General features: G+C 39.1%; 3 protein-coding genes across 6 annotated transcripts in view; 1 reads left to right on the plus strand and 2 right to left on the minus strand.

The window, feature by feature from the left end:
• Nucleotides 1–7422, minus strand: part of npepps (aminopeptidase puromycin sensitive) — a 42509-nt gene extending 35087 nt beyond the window's left edge. Inside the window, exons 1-2 of the mRNA XM_072462260.1 lie at nt 7144–7422; nt 743–827 (exon numbers count right to left, since the gene is read on the minus strand). Of these exons, the coding sequence (XP_072318361.1) occupies nt 743–827; nt 7144–7266 (208 nt within the window). The 5' untranslated portion in view covers nt 7267–7422. The remainder of the gene's footprint in view (nt 1–742; nt 828–7143) is intronic.
• Nucleotides 7344–13711, plus strand: mrpl45 (mitochondrial ribosomal protein L45). Of its 3 annotated transcripts, none has more exons than XM_072462263.1 (9): nt 7344–7480; nt 7845–7907; nt 9524–9710; nt 10839–10956; nt 11043–11141; nt 11509–11557; nt 11635–11784; nt 12631–12804; nt 13359–13711. In XM_072462263.1, the coding sequence occupies exons 2-9, from the start codon at nt 7845–7847 to the stop codon at nt 13455–13457; spliced, it is 939 nt and encodes a 312-aa protein (XP_072318364.1). In that variant the 5' UTR covers nt 7344–7480; the 3' UTR covers nt 13458–13711. The 3 variants fall into 3 exon arrangements, 2 of the variants coding, with proteins under 2 accessions (XP_072318364.1, XP_072318363.1); XR_011930089.1 differs by lacking the exon at nt 7344–7480 and having other exon boundaries at nt 7800–7907; nt 13359–13611; nt 13645–13711; XM_072462262.1 differs by lacking the exon at nt 7344–7480 and having other exon boundaries at nt 7800–7907.
• Nucleotides 13712–15728: 2017 nt separating this feature from the next.
• gpr179 (G protein-coupled receptor 179) overlaps nt 15729–20802 on the minus strand; it is a 46963-nt gene continuing 41889 nt past the window's right edge. The window contains exons 12-13 of one of the 2 annotated variants that reach the window (XM_072463270.1): nt 16564–19918; nt 15729–16491 (exon numbers count right to left, since the gene is read on the minus strand). In XM_072463270.1, coding sequence (XP_072319371.1) covers nt 15860–16491; nt 16564–19918 — 3987 coding nt within the window. In that variant the 3' untranslated portion in view covers nt 15729–15859. Of the gene's footprint in view, nt 19919–20802 lie in introns of both variants that reach the window. The other variant, XM_072463269.1, reaches the window with a different exon arrangement.

Raw genomic sequence — 20802 nt, forward strand, 5'->3', positions numbered from 1 at the left:
TTTTCGTCAATGTTCACTGGGTGAAAAATAGGGGGGTTGGTCCCGAGAAGAAGAAGAAGAATATTCCGATGCGAAAACAATGTTTCCCATTTTTCAAATATCATAAATTATACATTTTCGGAAAGGGCTCGCGCTTTCCTACCTCATGGTGTGGGTCCCTGGTCACTGACGGGTACTTTCGTTAATTTTGAGTGGGCTCCGCCCACTTTGTGTTTTTGGCCCTCTTTACAGTAATAATGTTCAATTTTTGCATTACATGCTTATATGCACGGAACATGCAAGAGATGGGGAACGTATTCGTGAGCTACTTAGGGCAAATGAGTGCTTTATATGGGGATGACGACCGCTTCGCGCTTCGCGGTCGTCATCTCAATGTAAAGTGCTCGTTTAGTGCGCACTTTTGCACGGGCTTCGCCCGTTTACAATGGTAATGTTCCATTTTCCTACTACTAATTAGTATGCACGGGGCGTGCATGAGTGAAGGAGTGCGTTAGTGAGTGTTTGGAAGTGGGCGAGTGTTTGGAAGTGGGCGAGCGCTTTGCGCTCGATTTCGTGCGCACTATGTGCGCACTTTCGCAGCCGTGCTTCGCACGGCCTTACGAGATTAATAGGCCTCTCGCCAGCTTGTGGCGCTCGGGCCTAATAATCGTGATGTTTTTTCTCACAACACTGCGATCGCTACACTAAACTCTGATGTGGTGACGTCTCGCAGCGCTCCATCCGTTCCCTCAAACACACCGACCTTCTGCTCCCTGCGGACAGAATGAGGCCGTGATGATGTCGATGTCGGCGCAGTTCATCACGATCTGATTGGTCGATTGCGTCACCTGCGAACACAGAAGAGTACCAATGAAAACGCTGCCATGCAAAATCTGAACTTAACTTTTTATCATTGGATAATGGAATAATACATTTTCTTCCTGGATCAAAACAGGAAGAAACTAAGCTTTGTTTTCCTTTTCGAAGCGGGATTGTAGTTTATGTTCGTGTAAGCATTTTCCATTAAAAAGGTGGCGTTTATCTTGATGCTTTTAGGAGGTCACTGATGGAACAAGAGGTCAGTTTAAAGGTTTTGTCCGATACAATCGCGGAAACAAAAGCTGCAACCAACCATTACTCTCGCAGTTGACGAGTCAGCGATTATCTCTATTGTACTATCGTTCATTCATTCATTTATTCTCTACCGCTTTTTCCCTTTCGGGGTCGCGGGTGACATAGACATACAGACACAGTTCACTCTCACATTGATTCACTAGGGACAATCTAGAGTTACCTAACACATGCATGTCTTTGTACGGTGGGAGGAGCCGGAGAACCCGGTGCGAACCCACGGTAACACGGGGAGAACATGCAGACTCCACCCAGAGATATCATGTGATGTTGGTCTGGCCCGGGAAACGAACCCGTGATCTCCTTTTTGGGAGGCGACCAAATAAAGCAACCAAATAAAAGTGAAATGTGGTGACTGAAGGCTTCTAGTTTGAGAACGTTTTGATTTAATAATGCCGTAATTTACCATCTATTTATATGTGTTAGGTGTTTTAGGGTCTGTATAGTCAAGTTAACAATTACAATTTTCCAAAAAACAACTATTTTTTATTGTTGACAAGTCACAACTAGAGGAAAAATTCTTTAAAAAGACCTAAGACAGACATTAAAGGACTTTCTGAGTCCAGAGAACATAAGAAAGGATATTTGGGGAGCACCAATCCTCACTGATCTTTTACATTTAGACTCATCAAAAATCATTCAGATTCAAACTGATCCTAAACTAGAGAATTCTTTTTTTAAATATAGTATTGAGCTCAAAACAGTAGTCGTGAATTGATAAACCAACTTTCCTGGTTCAATAAAGGTCAATAAATAAAATAAATAAACTTCTACATATTAACAACAGTGTAGATGAGATGGAAAAATAGTTTTACTGCACTAAAAAATATTTCTATATTGGCAAATGAACTAATACCACTCAGTACTGTTTTTTTTTTTGAAAGTCAAGTTGGTTTCTCTTCAAAATGACAATCTCAATAAAATCCTGTAGCTCAGCAGTTCTCAAGTATCACCAGATCTAAACCTGGTCTTAAACAGGACTACACCTCTGCACACGTTTTAAACAAGAATTACTCCAAAAGGGGAAAAATAAGAGGATTAAAGTGACTGTAAATTCAGAGAATGAGCTGTAGAGGAATCACTGAACCACTAATGTAGACTATACATGTTACAAACAGCCTTAAAGTGACTAGGGACGTCCAGATTATTCATTTAACCAATAATCTATTGTCCTAAAAATTGACTTAAATGTAAAGAACTTTGTTTTTTTTACTGGCTGTTTTTATTATATTTAACTTTATCTTGTCATTCAGAAGGTTTTGTTTTGTAAAGCCACAAACTTAACAGTAAAACATATTAGATACAGGGAACGAAAGAACAAAGATTTCCACTATTGTCTTGTCTCAATAATCGTGAATCATCATTTTAATAAAGTTTTTCTCACAATTATCGAATTTGGACTTTCATCAATAATTAACTTGAACTGTAAATATTATTTATCTAGAAGTCTTCAGTCACAATATTTCAAACTTTACTTAATTAAAATGTATTTTAAACATCTCAAAGTACAATAGAAATGTGGTAAGAGAACTATTGTGAGTAGAGTCCAGCCTGGACTCTTCTCTCGCTCGAACGCTCGTGTGACGTGATGCGACTGGACGCTGCTTCAGTGAAAGTAAAGCTCCAATTAAAATAAGACAAGCCCGGGCAGTTCTAACATGAGGCAATCAGCCAAACACAGTTCATCTGAAAGGCAATAAATGTGTGCAAACTAAGACCGAAACTAACATCTTTTTAGTAGATGACTATTAGGCATTTTTCCATTAGTTGAAACAAGTACTTTTACAGTCTGTATACTCCAGATAACAGTTACAATTATAAAATAAAAGACGACTACAATTACAGTGGATCGATATGAACCCATGTTGATTTATAACTTTGCGGGTTTGGTTTTCTTTCAATTATAATTTGAGTAGATTTAACTGTTTAGAGAAGAAACAATTGGAGTTTAAATAATGACATGAGACTACTAGGATTGTAAAAGTTTAGTTGCTTAGTTTAACAAATGTTATATCAATCAACGGATGATTTTGTTGGGACAAAAAGCTTTAATTTCATATTATTACCTGTCCAGTAGTCTCACCAGTCGACTACTAAAATAAGCATTCATTGCTAATAATAAAAACACTGTCTGTGGTTTATATCAATGCATTCAAACAAGATTGAAGTGTGGCTTTGTCTGATCCACTCAAACCCATCACCAGAGAGAACAGAGGAAATGGGAGACAACGCGCCCTGACTCACGCTCTTCTGACTTCAGTGTATATTGTATTATACGCTTTGTGACGATTGTAAACTGGGCTATCATTAGGCAAATCAAATTTATCTCATCAACATTTACTATCGCTAAATGCAACTAAATGTCCCATTCAAAGCACAATAGAAAGAGTATACATTGATCAATTTAATGAAATGTTAAATGGATGTTCATATTTGACTTCAGCTGAATGTTTGAAGAGCATTGACAGGCCCAAATGAACTAAAGACATGTCCTGTGCCTCGAATATTCGGCTAAAAGGGGGCGCGGCGTTTAGTTATTAAGTCAATCTTTGGAATATCTTAGTTTTGTCACAGTTGCTAATAATAACGCCTCAAAGCTAGAAGGTCGCGGGTTCGACTGCCTCTGCATGTTTTTCTCTGTGTCTATGTGAGTTTCCTCCGGGCTCCGGTTTCCTCCAACTCACAATAGATAAAATCCTCCAGTTACAGTCCAGACCAGGCCGAGCTGGAGATCTGGATCTAGTGCTCGAGCTGCTGTACAGCTGCTACTCTCTGCTCCGGACGCGTCTGACCCAGCGGTACTGAAGGACGGGTCAAATGCAGGGTAGGACTTTCCCTCACAAGGATTAATAAAGTGTAGATTAAACGTTTCTTTCTTTTTTTAAAGATCCCAACGCCACTCCCTGCAGCACCCTTTTTAGTAGACCACTTGATGTACAGGAAATGTCTTAAGTCAAGAATTTCTGTAGTCAACTCCATGCAAAAATGTCATGCAAAAACTACCAGAAGCACAAGTAAGCAGCAAGTTTAAGTGAAAGGCAGACGAAACTGTCCAGTCTCTCCAAACAAAAACGGCAGTCGAGTCCATGCCATTATACAAATCCTTATAATCCCAGTAAAATTATAAATTGGCTAATAAAAAATTGGAACGTCAACCAATTAAACGACTAAACGACTACAGCTCGGGCAGAGTACAACCCCAAAACCAAACCACATCTTATTTCAAGCAGTGATGGGAAAACCATTCTCACGACATGAGTCAACAAGCATGGCACGACTGGAGAGTGAATATAAAGGCACGACGGCTCCATCTGAAGTTATACATTATTATATGTGACAAATGAGCCACTAAAGTGAGTACCACAAATCAAATTATAGTTAATTCTTATATCTGCACAATAATAATAAAAGCTATAGGTGCAAAAGTCAACAACTTAAATAAATGGTCAGACCGTATAAAACAACCAAAGAAGAACAGGTTAGTTATATTTTGCCTCATAATTTTTCTTATTTTGATACATAATATAAGTAGTTGATAAGTAGTGTGAAAAGGCCCAGAATATTCAACACGTTTTAAACCAATTTGTATCATTACTTATTTCCTGAACAAAACTAAATGCCTGCCATGGCTCTGGACAGACAACAAACAAAAGACAATTGAATGTTTTCTGACAGGGCACATTTACTTTCCTGAGCTGAACATTACAGTTTGATGTATTATTGTTTGGTTCAGGGGTCATGAAAGGTCGCTAAGCTCTGAATGAGTAGTTCATTTGGAGTTGTATTACGCAACGGCGGCGTTACACGTTCTACTTTCATTTCTGAGCCGTGAAACAATACTAAAAGGCTCGGTTTCCATACGAATAACCGCTCGGCAGGTTCCACATTGGAAACAGAAGCACAAAGGGGCTGAATAAAGCCATGGACGCTTGACATTTCAGGGTCAAAGAGCTTGGACACAAAACACACGACTCGGATAAAGCGCGTGTGGCAGCGCAGGGGGAGTGTGCGGCACAAGCATGATTTAGCAAACATTACAACGTGCTAAACTCACTCTAACGTGGCCATTCACGCCTCATTCATCCATATGTGCAATTAAACGCCCCGAATTACATCTGGACCGCCATGAAGTTGAAAATAAGACAGATTAACTATGGGAATATGCACGTAAACAGTTAATTTGACCAGGAGAAGTGCACGCAACGAGTGAGTCAGCTAAGCTAATCAGCTAGCGTGAATTAGCGCAAACTTAAAAAGGGAGGGACTGTTAGATGTATTGTTGAAGTTATACAATCACTTCACACTTGCAGAAATGTCGGTGCACAAAACGTTATGGAAATTATTAAATGTGTGTTTCCATTGAACCTGGGCTGTCATTTATTGAGCTAAATGCTAATGCGATTCGAAGCTAGGCGTGCACGAAATGAGTGATGATAAAGCTAGAGGGGATGGGGTTGGTGTTGCCGGGGATATTGCGGCAGCCATCTTGTGATTGTAAGAGCAGCAAAATTGTATCAGTATCAATATCACGGTTTATATACAAAGTACACTTATAACTTTAAAGGCCCAACGTGCTGTACAATGAATGAATGGATGGATGGATGGATGAAGTTGATAAAAAATAATGACTCATCTCAGTTCACGTTTAATAGGCCAGAGAGAAAATATTTTTAACTAGGATTTGAACTGTGCTAGTGTTTAAGCAGCGCTAACATGCAGAGAAAGGCTGTTCCAGAGCCTGGACCCGACCACAGAGAACGCTCGGTCCCCTCTGCTTTTTAACTTTGAGGAGGACCACATGGTTCGGGCGGGAGCATTTGCGAGAGGAGGAAACCAATCACTTCATAAGTGTGGTGAAAGACATGAATATCTTGTCTTTTGTTGATGGTAGAAAGCGCCATGATAGTGAGATCTACAAGAAGTTGAGCAAAACCTTACGCAAAGTTAGGGCTGGGCAATTAATCGACAGATTGACAGATTGAGTCACGTGAAATCCTCAATTATTTAGGAGGGGTTATTCAATCCACAGTCAATAATCCTCTGTCAGTAAAAACATTTGGTTTTGAGCAAAGATCGGACTTTGGAGGAAGAAATTTTAATATTTGTGTTAAATTGTACAGATTGAAAGTCTGTATAGTGTACAGTATGTTGATTAAATAATTACTGAAAAAAAAAATTTACCTTGTTTTTGGAAAGACAAAATCAAATTTAATAGAAAATCGAGATTGATCAATGTGATATATTTATTTTGTTTCATATTGCTGAGCCCTGCAAGGTTTATACAGAAGCCAGACCAGATTAAGCACCATTAGAATATGCTGAAAAAGGCATACTACAGGGCCAAGAAGCAGAACGGTACCAGATGGGTTTGAGGCGAAGACCCATTACTACTACCCGTTACTAATGCCCATGCGTCATGACATTCTGTAGAGATATTATCCATGCAGCACAGTTTGGCTTGCAATATCCCAATTGATTACAATTACCACGTCTCCAGGAGGAACTCTGTTTGCTCACGCATGTAAACGTTTCAGAAATATTGACCATAACCCAAATATAGACTGCATGTAAACTAGTCACGGTTGAATTTATGAAAACCGTTCTAAACATCTTTGGTATTTGAAAGTACATTTTGACAAAAAACATTTCAGGACACAAGACAAAGTGTGTCAAAATAAAAGGAAGTAAGGAAATAATTATTTTTAAAATTGCATATTTAATATAGCAATAATCAATACTTAGGTACGACAAGAATCATAATTAAAAAGAGCAGTTCCCCGTTATTTGTCTTTGAATTCTTGAGTAGAACTTTCACTTAAAAACATGGCAGCTGGAAAAGACGCTCAGTTACTACAGGTTGCCATGGCGTTGATCCCTCTAGCTTTCCATTTCCCCCACTTCGTGAACGGGCACCAGAAGACAAGACACTAGCCTCTCGTAACAACGCTAGCTGCTCGGCTTACATAACAATATCCCCGCGCCGTGTCCACACGACTCCTCTAGACAAGTGTCTGCAGATCTCGAGCCACGTACCTCCACCAGCGCCTCCATTTTACCCTCAAACGTGAAGTCAATGAGGTCGGGCTTCAGGCACAAGCCATAGTTGACCGGGGTAACGTCAGCGGGAAGCCGTACGAAGGGCCTTCTTTCGGGCATGGTTTCTGTGTTTTGGGCGCCGGTTGCTGCCAATAAGAGCGGTGCGGTGTGGGGTGGTCGTAGTAGGTTAAGCGTTTATTCAGCCAAACGGGGGTTCTGCGGAGGAAGATGGACAGCAGGTAGTGACTGTGTGTAGGATGACAGCGGAAACCTGCGGCCTGACTGAGCCAAACACTCGAGCTTACGGCGGTACGCACGGACATTGCGTCATCACGTCGGCCAACCAAACGGAGACGATACTATCTTGTTTCTCCTCCAAATAAAGGCAAAAGGTAGTCACTGCTTCTAGAAATCGAGACGTGCAGTGTCCAACGACTAAGGGGGTTACATGCACACGATAAATTAGGACATTAGGACATACTATACATATTTAAACAAAAATGTAATTTGAAAATGACGGGTATAAGGCAAATAGTTTGATGTAAAATATACGAGCTAAAAACAATCTATGTATTTATTTAATTAAAAGTTTGTTTTGCTTCAACTGTTGTCGTTTTTTCTCGCTCTCTGACTTGTTCAAAGTTTTATGCTGAAGTTTTGACCGGATGTTGATTTTGTTTCCGGTTAAATACGTCAAGATGGCGCTGCACATGAGGAGGACGCTGCTGTCATTGCACCGAACAACATGCAACACTTTGAAGGTGATTTCATTGCTAAGCTTGCTTGTTTTCCAACTAAAAGTGCATCCTGATGCTGCTGTACTTGTCGTATACTGAAGGCCAGTGAATCCCCGACCGTCAATACAGTGGATCATTCAGATTTAGTCCATTGAACAGTTTGTGCCGAGCCAAAACACCTTTATTCTCTTTTTATGTCAAGTCTATTTCACATGTAAATGTTCTAAGATTATCATGTCAGATGCAGAATTAGGCATGGCGATTTTTTTTGTAGAGCACATTTTTTTTAAAGTAATTCAAAGTGCTTTACAGCAGTGCTTCTACACAGTGGGGTCCCTGAGCCAGATCAGAATCAAAAAATATGTATTGCCATTGTCGGTAAACAAAATTCACAGGCTAGGAACTTGCTTTGGTGATTCAGTGCAACATACAACAATGAACAATAATAAAAGCAAGATATATCCAATAAGGCATGCATTAAAGAAAAGCAATTTAAATCTGCTATAGGATAAAAATGATTTAAAAAAAACGGTTACTATGTAGAACACAAACTTTACTGAAAAGAAACTGTTCTTGTGGCGGGAGGTTCTGGTCCGGATGGAGTGGCTCAAAAAGTCCATGTCCAGTGTGAGAATCGGCCTGCTTGTCCCAGAGCCCTGGAGACGTACAGGGCCTGCAGAGATGGAAGTCTGCAGCCGATCACCTTCTCAGCAGAGGCACAATGCTCTGTAGTCTCTGTTTGTCCCTGAACTTGAACTTCTGGACTTTGTATTTTGATAGAATTGTGGAGAACAATTGGGGATCCATGTGATTTTTTTCATACCGATTATAAGGGGTCCTTGGTCTGAAAACTTTTGAGAACCCCTGTTTTACAGAACCTCAAAAGATGCACTCAAATCACAATACAAACAAATTAAACCTGTTTAGTCCTGACTCTGGCACCAGCAGAGTCTGAGATGTTTCTTTGTCAGATGTTAATTATGTTAATCTGGGCCAAATAAGTCATATAAACAATTTCTTCTCCTTCTAGCCTGAGTTAAATCGTGACACAGCACTTAAAAAAAAACTCGTTTCAACAATTAGATCCAGTTTTAATGTGCAATGGTTTATTCTGATTTTGAAATGGCATGTAGAATGTAAATGTTATGTTAACTTGTAATGGAAAGAACCACAGTAACCCAGTACCTATCTAAAATTAAAAAATGGCAAAATATTATAATATTTTATTTTCTTCTTTCTTTTCTGCTTTCTTCTGTCTTTCTTTTTGCTTTTTATATAGTTCTAAATAAACCCTACAGTAATTAAAAGCCTGGCTCTAGATGACCAGAAATGGTTCTCAAACAAAATTAAAACGATGTATTCAGTAAATATATTTAAATTAGAATCAAGGGTGCTTAATCAAGTTTTTTTAAAAGTCGTATTTTCATAAATAATATGCTTCTCTATCTAGAAGCCTTCAGTCGCCATATTCTAACCTTTATTTGGTGTATTTTAAAAGTCTCAATGTACAATAGAAATAATTGTTTGACTCGTCAACTTCTCAAATAATCATTCGATTCAGCCCTGATTAGAAGTCGCTAAACTTGTGTAAATTTTTTTTATTTATTTTTTAAACAACTTGTACATTTTTCTTGCCTCAGCTTCCAGAGAGTTTGGACATCGCTGCTCCTCTTCTGATCACCGTGAGAACAAAGAAGCGCTACTTTATTCCTCCAGCAGTGGGTCGAAAAGGAAAAGAAGAAGGAAACTATGAGGCCAAGGCTCGAGCTGCAGGCGTCGTTTTCAGACAGGAGTATTTTGAGAGGCCCATCAACATCGCATGCACTGGTAAAAATGAGGACAGATATTGTAGATGTTTTGTTGAGTCTATATAAAGAGTCTCCTGGTTTTTGTTTTTTATATGACTTAGTTTGGTGGATAGAACCTGTGGTAAATATTTATCATAGTTTTACTTCTTGAACTGAATCCCTCTGATGTCATCAACATGTGCCATGCCATCGAAAACACAAACAATTTACACTTAACTGACACACTTGTCTGACAGTTTAAACAATCATTCAACAAAATAAAGCTGTTACATGGTATTATTGTTCGTCAAATTGTAACTGTTCGGAAATGTATATGATTTTGGCTCTTGTTTACAGTGTGGTTGCCAGGTAACGCTGTGGAACTGTACCCAATGTCATATTTGGTGCTCTAACCAGGAAGTACAATTATAGACTTGGCAAAAATGGTAAAACTGGGGGCAAATAGGCAAAATATTTAGTAAAATCTGAAATATAATTGAGTTCACTACATTTTAGTGAAATTACCGGATAGACAACAAATTTCAGAACAAATTTATACCTGTAAGTAGAATGATGGTGAGGTTAATGCTGCAGGAAACAGGAAAACTAAGGCTCTGTTTCCTCAGTAACCCACATATGACTAATGTTTTCTTATCCATATTGTACCTTAATTTCAGTATTTGTTTTTGATCATGAGGTTATTCTCTGCGAGTCACAAAAAGACATTTAGTAAATCCAAATTTTTGTGTTTGTCTAAAGCTAGAAAGAAACTACTTCTGGTTTCTCCTCAGCTTTTTCCTCATTTATTTAAATTTTCAGCAAAGCATCTACACCACGTTTTAACCTCTCTTTATATAATGCACTGGCTTTGGATGAACCATTATGCACTGGAAATATAATATGTTGGGTCTTGACACGAGTGCCGCGTATCGGTAAACAGGAAACCATTGATGCTAATTTATGCTAGATTTGTTTTGCTAAAAGTTTCCACCACTGGAAACAATCCTCTAGTTTAGAGGAAGACCAAAGAGGAGAACATGAAGGAGAAAGGGTGAAATTGGACATGAAGTTAGCTGGTGTGAGAGCCGAGGAGGCAGATGAGACGGTTGGAGGATTTTCTGTGGAAACCTAAATTGAACAGAAGTTACAATTGTTTTTCTTTCTCCAGCTGGAATCTTTGACCCGTACGTCCCTCCTGAAGGCGACGCTCGTCTCTCCACTTTGTCCAAAGAAGGACTCAAACAGAGAACTGAGCAGATTCGACAGAGCGCGGCTTCCCAACTTGCGTGAGACAGAGAAACTAACATCAAACCTCAATCGTTATTTAGACACGCAAATCAATTCAGTCATCCATTCTTTTGTGTCATTGCAGCATCCGTAAAATCAAGGAACACGACCCTGAGTTCTCATCAAAGACCTTTGCTGTAAAAGCTCAAGAAATCTTCATTGAAGCTCATGGCGCATTAACAAAGTAAGACAAATCCCAGGATCTGTGATTACACTTTGCCTTGGGTGAGAAAAATGCTTCGATTTGGTTTAGTCCTGAGCTTGTCCTGGTTTAGTTTCGGGGTTAGTTGTGGGTTTGGTCTGTTTGTCCTCATTGTGAATTTTTGTTTTTGTTCACTGACATAAACCTTTTTCTGACTTTTTTTTTCGGAGTCTGTAAAGTCCAAATATCAATTACAAATATCTATATACTACTTTTATTTGTTATAGTCATTTAATCATTGCAGCCCCAGTTTTCACCATTGAGTCATTGTATTATTTAAATATCTCCTGTAAAATACTATGTACATTTGTGTGCAAAGCAAATTGACATTTATTTTAATTAATTTCAGCTTCAATAAAGAAAGACTTCATTTCTTAGTGACTGAAAGATGTTACCCTGTAAGTATTCTAATGTATTGTTACTTGATTCTTCTCTCATCCTTTGCTTAAAACCAAAACATTTGTCTTCATAACAGGAGATGACCAGAGGAAACCGGTATAAGTCGATTCGTTGGAGGTTTTTGGAGTCTTTGGAGCCTCCGCGAGTGGTTCACGCTCGGTGTCCGGACATGGTTTCCAAAGGCAATATGTACGGGCAGGTCACTGTTCGCATGCACTCCAAACAGGTACGGAAAACTGCAAGTTGTGGTGGAAATGCATCGTTATCTGCGTTACCTCATTGAGTCATAAAAAGAGACGCTACACATTTCACTAAAGCGTGAGTATGTTTAAGGCGAGATAAGAAGAAGAAAACTATGTATTAAAAGTTTTCCATCATGTCATGTTTTCATTTAGAACACATATTTGCGATATTTAAATCTCAAAATTGGACGATGCCGGGTTTAAATTTCTTCATTTTGTTGATATATTGAATTAATATTCGAAGCAGTTTAATGTTTACACGAACTTTGAGCTCAATATTAACTTATATACAGTACATATGTATAAACATACAGTATATATGTTAAGTTAAAAGATATTTATATCATATTAGATGTAGTTTATCCGCCTGCGTGTGGCCGTAGAATGGGAGCGACGCTTGTGCAGAAGCATCTGGGCAAGAGCAGATTCAATGTTGATGCAAATTCAGCACAGACTCAAATTGGGGAATCGCACCTCGTAACTACACTGTAAAAAAGGCCCAAAATTAATTTAAATTACACAAAAGTTATTATCAGACACATAGCAATGCATAATAACACCTTTATTTTGTTAAATGATTGTTTATACTGTCAGAAAAAATTGTCAATTGCATTTAAATTCTGCATTTTGGACGCTTATTGATGACATCACATAGGGATTCTGTTTTAGGACTTGTTTTTCTTCACAAACTGCGACTCGACTGATGTAAATGATATGATGATATGACATTTACCGCAGGGACCATGACAGCAAACCCAGACAAATATGAAAACCTGTCACGGGCACTTTTAACCTTCTCTCTTCATCTTCTAATGCACGTTTTGATCCAGACTTTAGCCATTTATGATCGCTTTGGCCGGCTGATGTTGGGAGGAGAGGACCAGCCTAAAGATGTGCTGGAATATCTGGTGATAGAGCGCCACCTAGTGAACCCTTACGGCAGCTGGAGACTCCACGGAAAGATTGTACCATCATGGGCTCCTGCCAAAGACCCTATTATCAAGGTCAGAGGTCAAATATATCCCTCAGAGTGTGACCTCTGCTCTAACGCACATGTTTTTACTGACTGAGCAGTGGCTATGGATTAAAAAACTGAAGTTGATTATGGATTTTCGGCTGTATCTAACAATTATTTTAGTAGTCCACTAGTCAAACGAATATTTCTATTGTGCATTGGGACTTAAAATACATTATAAACAAAATAATAGTATTAAGTCTATTTTTGATTGAAATCAGAAATTGTTTCTTTATATAAATGTAGATGTTTTAAGTGTAATGTAATGTATCAAAATATAACTGCAATTACTTTTTATTGTCAACTAGTCACAATTAGCCGATTTAATGTTGCAGCTCTATTATTTTAAATAATTGGATTTATATTTTATTAATAATTAATTTATTGCACAGCTCTTGTTCTTGACTAATCAAAATGAGACATTAACTTAAACTAAGTATAAAAAGGTAATCAAACGTCATTGTAAAATTAAAAACATGCTTTGAATCGGTTCTTTATGCTTCAATGTTTAAGTCTTAAAGTAAAATGTCTTTCTCTTTTCAGACTATAAGGATTCCTGGTCCGGAGCTGAAGCCGGGGGAAGAGTTTGACCCTGAGAACTATCAAGTACCAAAACCTGAGGCAGTGCAGTGGTACAAGTGACCACCAGAGGGAGTCATTCTCTCTGGAAAAACATGAAGAGACTTTCATAATATAAAGTATGGGCCACAGCAAGCACACAAACTGGCTTCAGACGAAAGTTTGAATGTGATCCTGATCTCAACTTCTTGCAATCCGTTTTTTACATATTCAAATTGTGTATGACTTACAGTAGTTTGTTGATTAAAAGCCCAGTTCATCTCAATGCTCAACCAAATGTATAAATAAAAAGTTGTATGTGACTCTATGGGAATCTATTCTTTGTTTTCCAGTGGTGGTTTAGTTACTCAAATAAAAGTACAAATACATGTGCCAAACAAATACTCAAGTAGCAAATTAAAAAAATCTACTCAGGTAAACATTATGAAGTCACCTTTTCAAAGTATTTCACAGATTTTGAAAACGGTTGAAGTGTTAAATTTAGTGATTTTGATAAAGAATTGTGCTGATCTTAGCAATTTTCAATCAATTTCCTTTTTTATTGTTAATGTTGAACTGTTTTTAGTCAGGATATCTCCAAGAATGTGCTCAAAATAATCCCCTGTCCAGTTCTAAATGTTGTGCAGTAAAAAGTGCAGACTCTCAAATGTAGAAAAGTAAATGTATACAACATTTTGCTAAAAAAACTGTACTTTTATTGACACATTATGTGAGAATCTCATTATTTCCGTTTTCACGTTTAGTTACTTATTAATTTGTACAAACAAAAATATTGTTTGAATTTTGCTTGATTTATTTCTGTTTGAATATATGAGTCCATGTTTAAAAATACAAAAATGGAGTGTCCCGTATGCAAACAGACTTAAAGGTGGTATGGACGATTTTTTTCAGCAATTTTTTTGTCATATTTCCTCGTGGCGTGGATAAATCATTAGTCCTGCCACGTATCAATCATAAAACGCACCTATCGCTCACCTGCAGCCGCGTGCGGTTCCTCCTCACGTTTCCGCGTGCCTAAGCGCATTGATCTATCATAATATAGTTCCCTCAGTGTACGGGGCAAAATTAAGACGGAAAAAGACAGTTCGAGCTGACTCAGAAGTGGACAGAAATCTACGGGAGACGAGAGATGTGATGCGCTCCGTTGCGCTAATAAACAAACGCACGTGTGTGTTGTATCGGTCCGCATGGGGGAGTGGCATGCGCACTTCCGCCTGCGTTCTCAAATCGCCGAAAAATCGTCCATTGCGCCTTTAAGCAGTAACAATCTTAGACAAATGTTACAAAGATCAGAGACAGTAAACAAACAAAATAAATATGTTATGAATGAATTACAGATACATTATACAACATGCTCATTCGAGGGACACACAAACATGCAACATATCACGACAATTATGAAACTGCTGCTTAATCTGTTATAGTCGATACAAAGAACCCTAAAAATTAACCTTTCAAGTCTTCATCCATTAGACTATGGTCACCAAAAAACAAGTTGGTAAAAGAAATTATACTTTATGCATATGGTACTGACATAAACATACAGAAGTAACAATATTTAATCTGTAAACACTTCTTTTTGTTCAGTAGAGGCAATAATAAGAGATATTTATACAATAAATGCCTTTAATAAGTAGTTTCTGTATAAACCTGTGGGAAACACTGAAAAAAGGATTTTTAAAAATAAGTTTAGCTTAATTTGATTCATTCTGTGGAAGATATTCCAAAAAGCAAATTTGCCAGTTTATGTTTGACTTCAACTGCTTTGTCCCTCAATCTTTAGTAATAATAAATATGCTTTCAAACTGCCTATGAAATACTATTTTATAAACATGATCTTATCCATAAAAGACAGTCTGCAGTAATTTTCCAATGCGGCAGTCCAGTGGTCTAGTGATTTGGAAAGTTTTCGAACAAATACAACCTAAATATTTAGATTAAAATATTTCTACACTTTCAAATAGGGGTGGGCGATATTGATAACAATTTATATCTTGATATTTTTTGCCTTATCTTGATAATGACATGCAGACATTATTTTCAAAATATGGAATGTGCTAAAATTTGCCTGTAATGTCTTGGTTGAGGTTCAAATATTGCATAAAATGTGAATGCACCATAAAATAAACCGCAAAAGGACAAAACCTCACTTTATACTGTATGCTTGTTTGGGAGATTTCACTAGCTGTTTCTGTTCACTTTTTAGGTTATTTTTAATAGTTTTAATTATAAATGATATTTTTTCTCGATACCTCTACTACTCAAAATCCCACATAATAGGTGAAATATCTTGAGTAAGGTATGTTTTAAATCGGCAGCTCAATATGCTAAATATGCAATGTGCTAAATATGTCAAAAATGTAAAACTGTGTCCAGTTGACCTACAACTTTATTTAGTCTGATAAGTCAAAACCCTTAACCATTTCCAAGGGGCAGGAGTCACCAAAATGCTCATGTTAACAATGTCACAAATCAGACGGGAACACGAAGGCTTCTGCTGCCGACTCTGCATCTCCGTCATCTTCCTCCTCTTCGGGAATATTCTCTGGCTCCCACGTGAACACATCCGACGTGTTGTCCGTAAACGATCCGGACCTGCTCCTGCTCATGTCCCAGGGGGAAAGAGCGTCCCTGCGTCCCAAAGCCAGGTTTGCCTTTGCCTCCTCTCCATCCCCTCCTCCCTGCTCTGGTGACATCTCTCCTATGCTACTTCTTCCTTGGATTTTGGGTGATTCGTTCACTGATAGAGTCCGAGAGGTTACCGAGTGGGTTCTTGAACGCACCTCTCCTCCACTGCTATCCTGTCTTGGTGGAGTTACAATTTGTTCTTCTGTCTCCCAAGGACATACATCTTCACGGCCACCACTATCCTGCTTTTTCAGCCCTTCTGAATCTTCCATTTCCCAAGGACAAACGTCACCCCTTGCACTACCACTGCTGTCTTGCTTTTTGACAACTTTAGTTTCTTCACTTTCCCATGGACAAAGATCACCCCTGGCGCTACTTTCTTGTTTTTTGAGCACCTTCTGTTCTTTTGTCCCTTCACTGTCTTGTTTCTTAACTACTTGTGGTTCATCACTTTCCCAAGGACATAATTCTGCCCTACTTTCCTGCTTTTTGACCACTTTTGTCTCTTGAACGTCCCATGGACAAACGTCAGCCTTGTTACTGCTAATGCTTTCTTGCTTTTTGACCACTTTGGGATCCTGTATTTCCCACGGACAAACGTCAGCCTTGTTACTGCTAATGCTTTCTTGCTTTTTGACCACTTTGGGATCCTGTATTTCCCACGGACAAACGTCAGCCTTGTTACTGCTAATGCTTTCTTGCTTTTTGACCACTTTGGGATCCTGTATTTCCCACGGACAAACGTCAGCCTTGTTACTGCTAATGCTTTCTTGCTTTTTGACCACTTTGGGATCCTGTATTTCCCACGGACAAACGTCAGCCTTGTTACTGCTAATGCTTTCTTGCTTTTTGACCACTTTGGGATCCTGTATTTCCCACGGACAAACGTCAGCCTTGTTACTGCTAATGCTTTCTTGCTTTTTGACCACTTTGGGATCCTGTATCTCCCACGGACAAACGTCAGCCTTGCTACTGCTAATGCTTTCTTGCTTTTTGACCACTTTTGGTTCTTCACTTTCCCATGGACAAACATTGACTTTGGCCCTACTTTCTTGTTTTTCAAGCACTTTCGGCTGTTCACTTTCCCGAGAGTAAAGATCTGATCTGCTACCACTACTGCTAGCTTTACTGTTCTGCTTTTTTAACACATTTTGTTCCTTTGCACCGCCACTGTCTTGCTTCTGGACTATTTGCGGTTCTTCACTTTCCCATGGACATACATTTACTCTGCCTCCACTGTCTTGCTTGCTAAACTCCTTCACTACTTTGGTAACTTTAGACTCTTCCTCCCATGGACAAGCATCAGCTCTTACACTTTCTTGCTTTTTGACAAGTTTGGGATCCTGGATCTCCCACGGACAAACATCAACTTTACTGCTTGTACTATCTTGCTTTTTCATCATCTTTGCATCTTTGCTGCCACCACCATCCTGTATAACTACACTTGCTCCTTCAGTTTCCCACGGACATACGTTAGAATGTTTAGAACTATTTTGCTTTTGAAGAACTTTTGTGTCATGTGTCTCCCATGGACAAACATTTCCTCTGCCACTGCTGCCACTACTATCTTGTTTTTGTATCATTTTAGGTTCTTCTTTTTCCCACGGACAAACATCCGGCTTAACACTTGCTTGTGTTTTCACTACTTTCAAATCCTCACTTTCCATTGGACCTTGCTTTTTACCTACATTCTCTCCCAAACTTTGCTTTGACTGTTCTTCTTTTATATCACTGCTTCCCTCAGTTTCCCATGGACAAACATTTGCATAAGTCGCCTCTTGACTTTGCAACTTTTCTTGAGCCGACATCTTGGTGTGTGAAATGTTTACTGGTTGCTCAGTTTCCCATGGACAGATGTTACCTATATCTTTACCCTGAACTGAACTACTTTGTCTATCATCTTCTAGACTTTGTTGCTGTTCACTTTCCCATGGACACACATCTACTTTAATAGTCATTTGAGTTGTTGAGTCCTTTTTTGTAACAGTTAAAGATGTTTCCATGCTTCCTTCCTCCCACGGACAAATTGTTTCTAAAAGTGGAGGAGGATCTGGAAAATCCCATGGACAGCTTTCCGCTAGCTTAGACCCTGGTATTACTAAATGCACGGGAGCTTTTGTATTATCTTTCTGTGTACCCGGAAATAGTGTCGCTTTCGTGACCTCGGGTTGTTTTTGAGGCACAGTCAGTGCCGTACTTGAATCCACCCGGTTTAAATTCTCGTAGACGACTTCTGGCTTCTGACTTACCCACGGACAAACATTGGCATACTCGCTGTCTTGTCTGATTACAGGTACATGCGGTTCAGGCAACTCCCATGGACAAATATCTGTACTGCGTGTCAAAGATTGCTGCGCTTGAACGTCTTTATGCACAGCTTTGTTAGTAGGCACGGTTTGTGTTTCCCATGGACAAACATTACCCCGACCACTTTCTGTTCGCGTTACTATATTGTCTTGCTCTTGCGACTCCCACGGACAAACATTGACCATTTCGGATATGCTATCCCCTACATTTCGAGCTGGAGTTAGCCTCTTGCTACCTCTTCTATGCATTGAGGGGGTTCTCGAATGACTAGTGGTATCCCATGAACTTCCACTGCTTCTTCTGCTATTACGCCTTAATAAACTGATATTCTCGTACGTGGCTTCTCGTTGCACATCATCAATATCCCATGGACAAATTGTGGATCTTACAACAGCTAGCCTTATTGGACTCCTATCGGAAGAATCACCAGACGACAACCTTATTGCGTTTTGCTTGACTAGGTTTGGCTTCCCATCAACTGTAGTCATACTCCTCATTTGCAAAGTTTTCGTCCTATCATCACTTGGTCTTCGAGTACTGCTTGACGTGACTAATCTGGAAATAGTGGCGGCACCGTCATAACTTTTTTGCAAATGGTCATGACTTAAACTACCATGGTGTCCCGCTGAATCTATAGACTCCACAAATGATTTGGCAGAGATCAGTTTTGACGTAACAGCTCTGAATGAGAAACCTCGATCTTTGACTCCAACTTTAGGTCTTGGAGTTGCCGGCGCACTTGCAGAGACTGTTAGCGGTGGTTTTGGCGGGTCTAGATCTTCAAACGGTTTCTTTTCAACCGGTGGTGGTAAGTGATCCCAAGGACAGACTAATTTTACAGGCGATGTTGTTTCCTCTCTTTCTTCTGACGAATTTGCGATAGTAACATGTTTTTGATTCTTGTCTGTCGAATGGTCAGGCTCTACGTCCCATGGGCAAATTTCCGACTTGTCAAACGATTCGGATTGCAAAGCGCTTCTTGTCTGCTCACCTATAGATATGACTTGCCTTGAAAGCATGGAGTTGGATCGTTCAACTTTGGCAATATTCTCCACAGAATGGGTAGGCGTTGTCGTCAAACTCCGCGTCTTGTGAAGTCTCATATGGTCCGGGTACAGCAAATTCGTATCTATGGTTAAATTTTGTGCACTTGCCGATTTGCAAACACCAGGAGTCATATCCAAGGAGTCCGTTTCCGATCTTTGCGAACATCTTTTCATCATATCTGGCCTTAACCTTGACGAATCGCGCAAACATGGCTGAATTTCCTGCACGGGATGGTGGTCACTCTGGGATTTGCGAAATGACGGTGTTGGTGTTAATATCGAACTCCTGTAACTGATGCTGGCGTTATCCGGGCTTCTCCTGAAGGAATCTGAATGGCAAATGCTCCGACTTCGAAAGGACCCCTCCCTGTCATCCCGGCTGCACTGACGACTTACAGTTTCCGGAAATTCAGCGATGCGTTTTATGATGGATCGTCCAATAGCGCATCGAGAACTGCGTTTCTTTGGGAGATGAGGATTATTGGCGGCCATCTTCTTAGTCTTGTGGACTTCTAACTGGGCGTAAAGCTTCTTCAGTTCGTCCTGGAGTACAAAGAAGGCAAAAAGGGGCGGAAGAGGAAAGTGTGGAATGATTATGAATAGGACAAGACAAAAAGAGAAGTACTGCACAGGAAAGACAATTAAACTCGGAGAAAAGGGGAGGATAGACCAGTGGTTTTGACTCAATTTGGTGACAGGTTTATTTTTCATTTATGCTCATAGCAAAAATATGACACTTGATCATCTTTTTGCTCATTTCAAGTACTCAAGGTGTACCAAAATGTAATAATATGTTTGATTACTTAGTGAATGTTTACATTGCAAAGATGGTCTCCTGCCCCTTTCTCTCTTGCAGTAAACATGTAAAGTAAAATAAAAGCTAAATTCTTAAATCTGTTTTACAATGAGCAAGTTTCTAGACAAATGGGGAAAATGTATACAAAATCAAGTGACTCAAACACAACATAAATCACATCAGTAAGAAGAAAAAAAACAGCTAAAAATATTGCAAATTGAAAAGATCTCAAACTGACGCCATGGAATTAAAGATATATATATTTACAAATATGTGTCTGAACAGGATTCTAAAATGGCCATTTATTGAACAGCGTGAATTACAACCCATTAGGTATACATGGACAAACTTGAGATAATGGATTACTTTTTCTGAATAAAATGTTTAGAAGATTATTTATTCAGAATTATTTGATTGTGGTTAAATTTATTCATGGGTTTCAATGTCCTATTATTCACCTTATTCCACCTGGCCCACTTAAATTCTGACTGCCATGGATCGGCTATTGCATTGTTTTGGCATTTCCAGCTAATGGAGAACAAGAGAAACTTCTCACAGCTAAAATATTATATAAAGTAGGTTGATTTGTGTAAAATATTCAATGTTCATGCGCACCAAGTCCCCACTGACG

The sequence above is a fragment of the Eucyclogobius newberryi genome, unplaced genomic scaffold (genome assembly GCF_026437365.1).
Source record: "Eucyclogobius newberryi isolate DKJ021-1_F unplaced genomic scaffold, fEucNew1.0.hap1 SCAF_4, whole genome shotgun sequence".
In the NCBI taxonomy this organism is placed as follows: domain Eukaryota; kingdom Metazoa; phylum Chordata; class Actinopteri; order Gobiiformes; family Gobiidae; genus Eucyclogobius; species Eucyclogobius newberryi.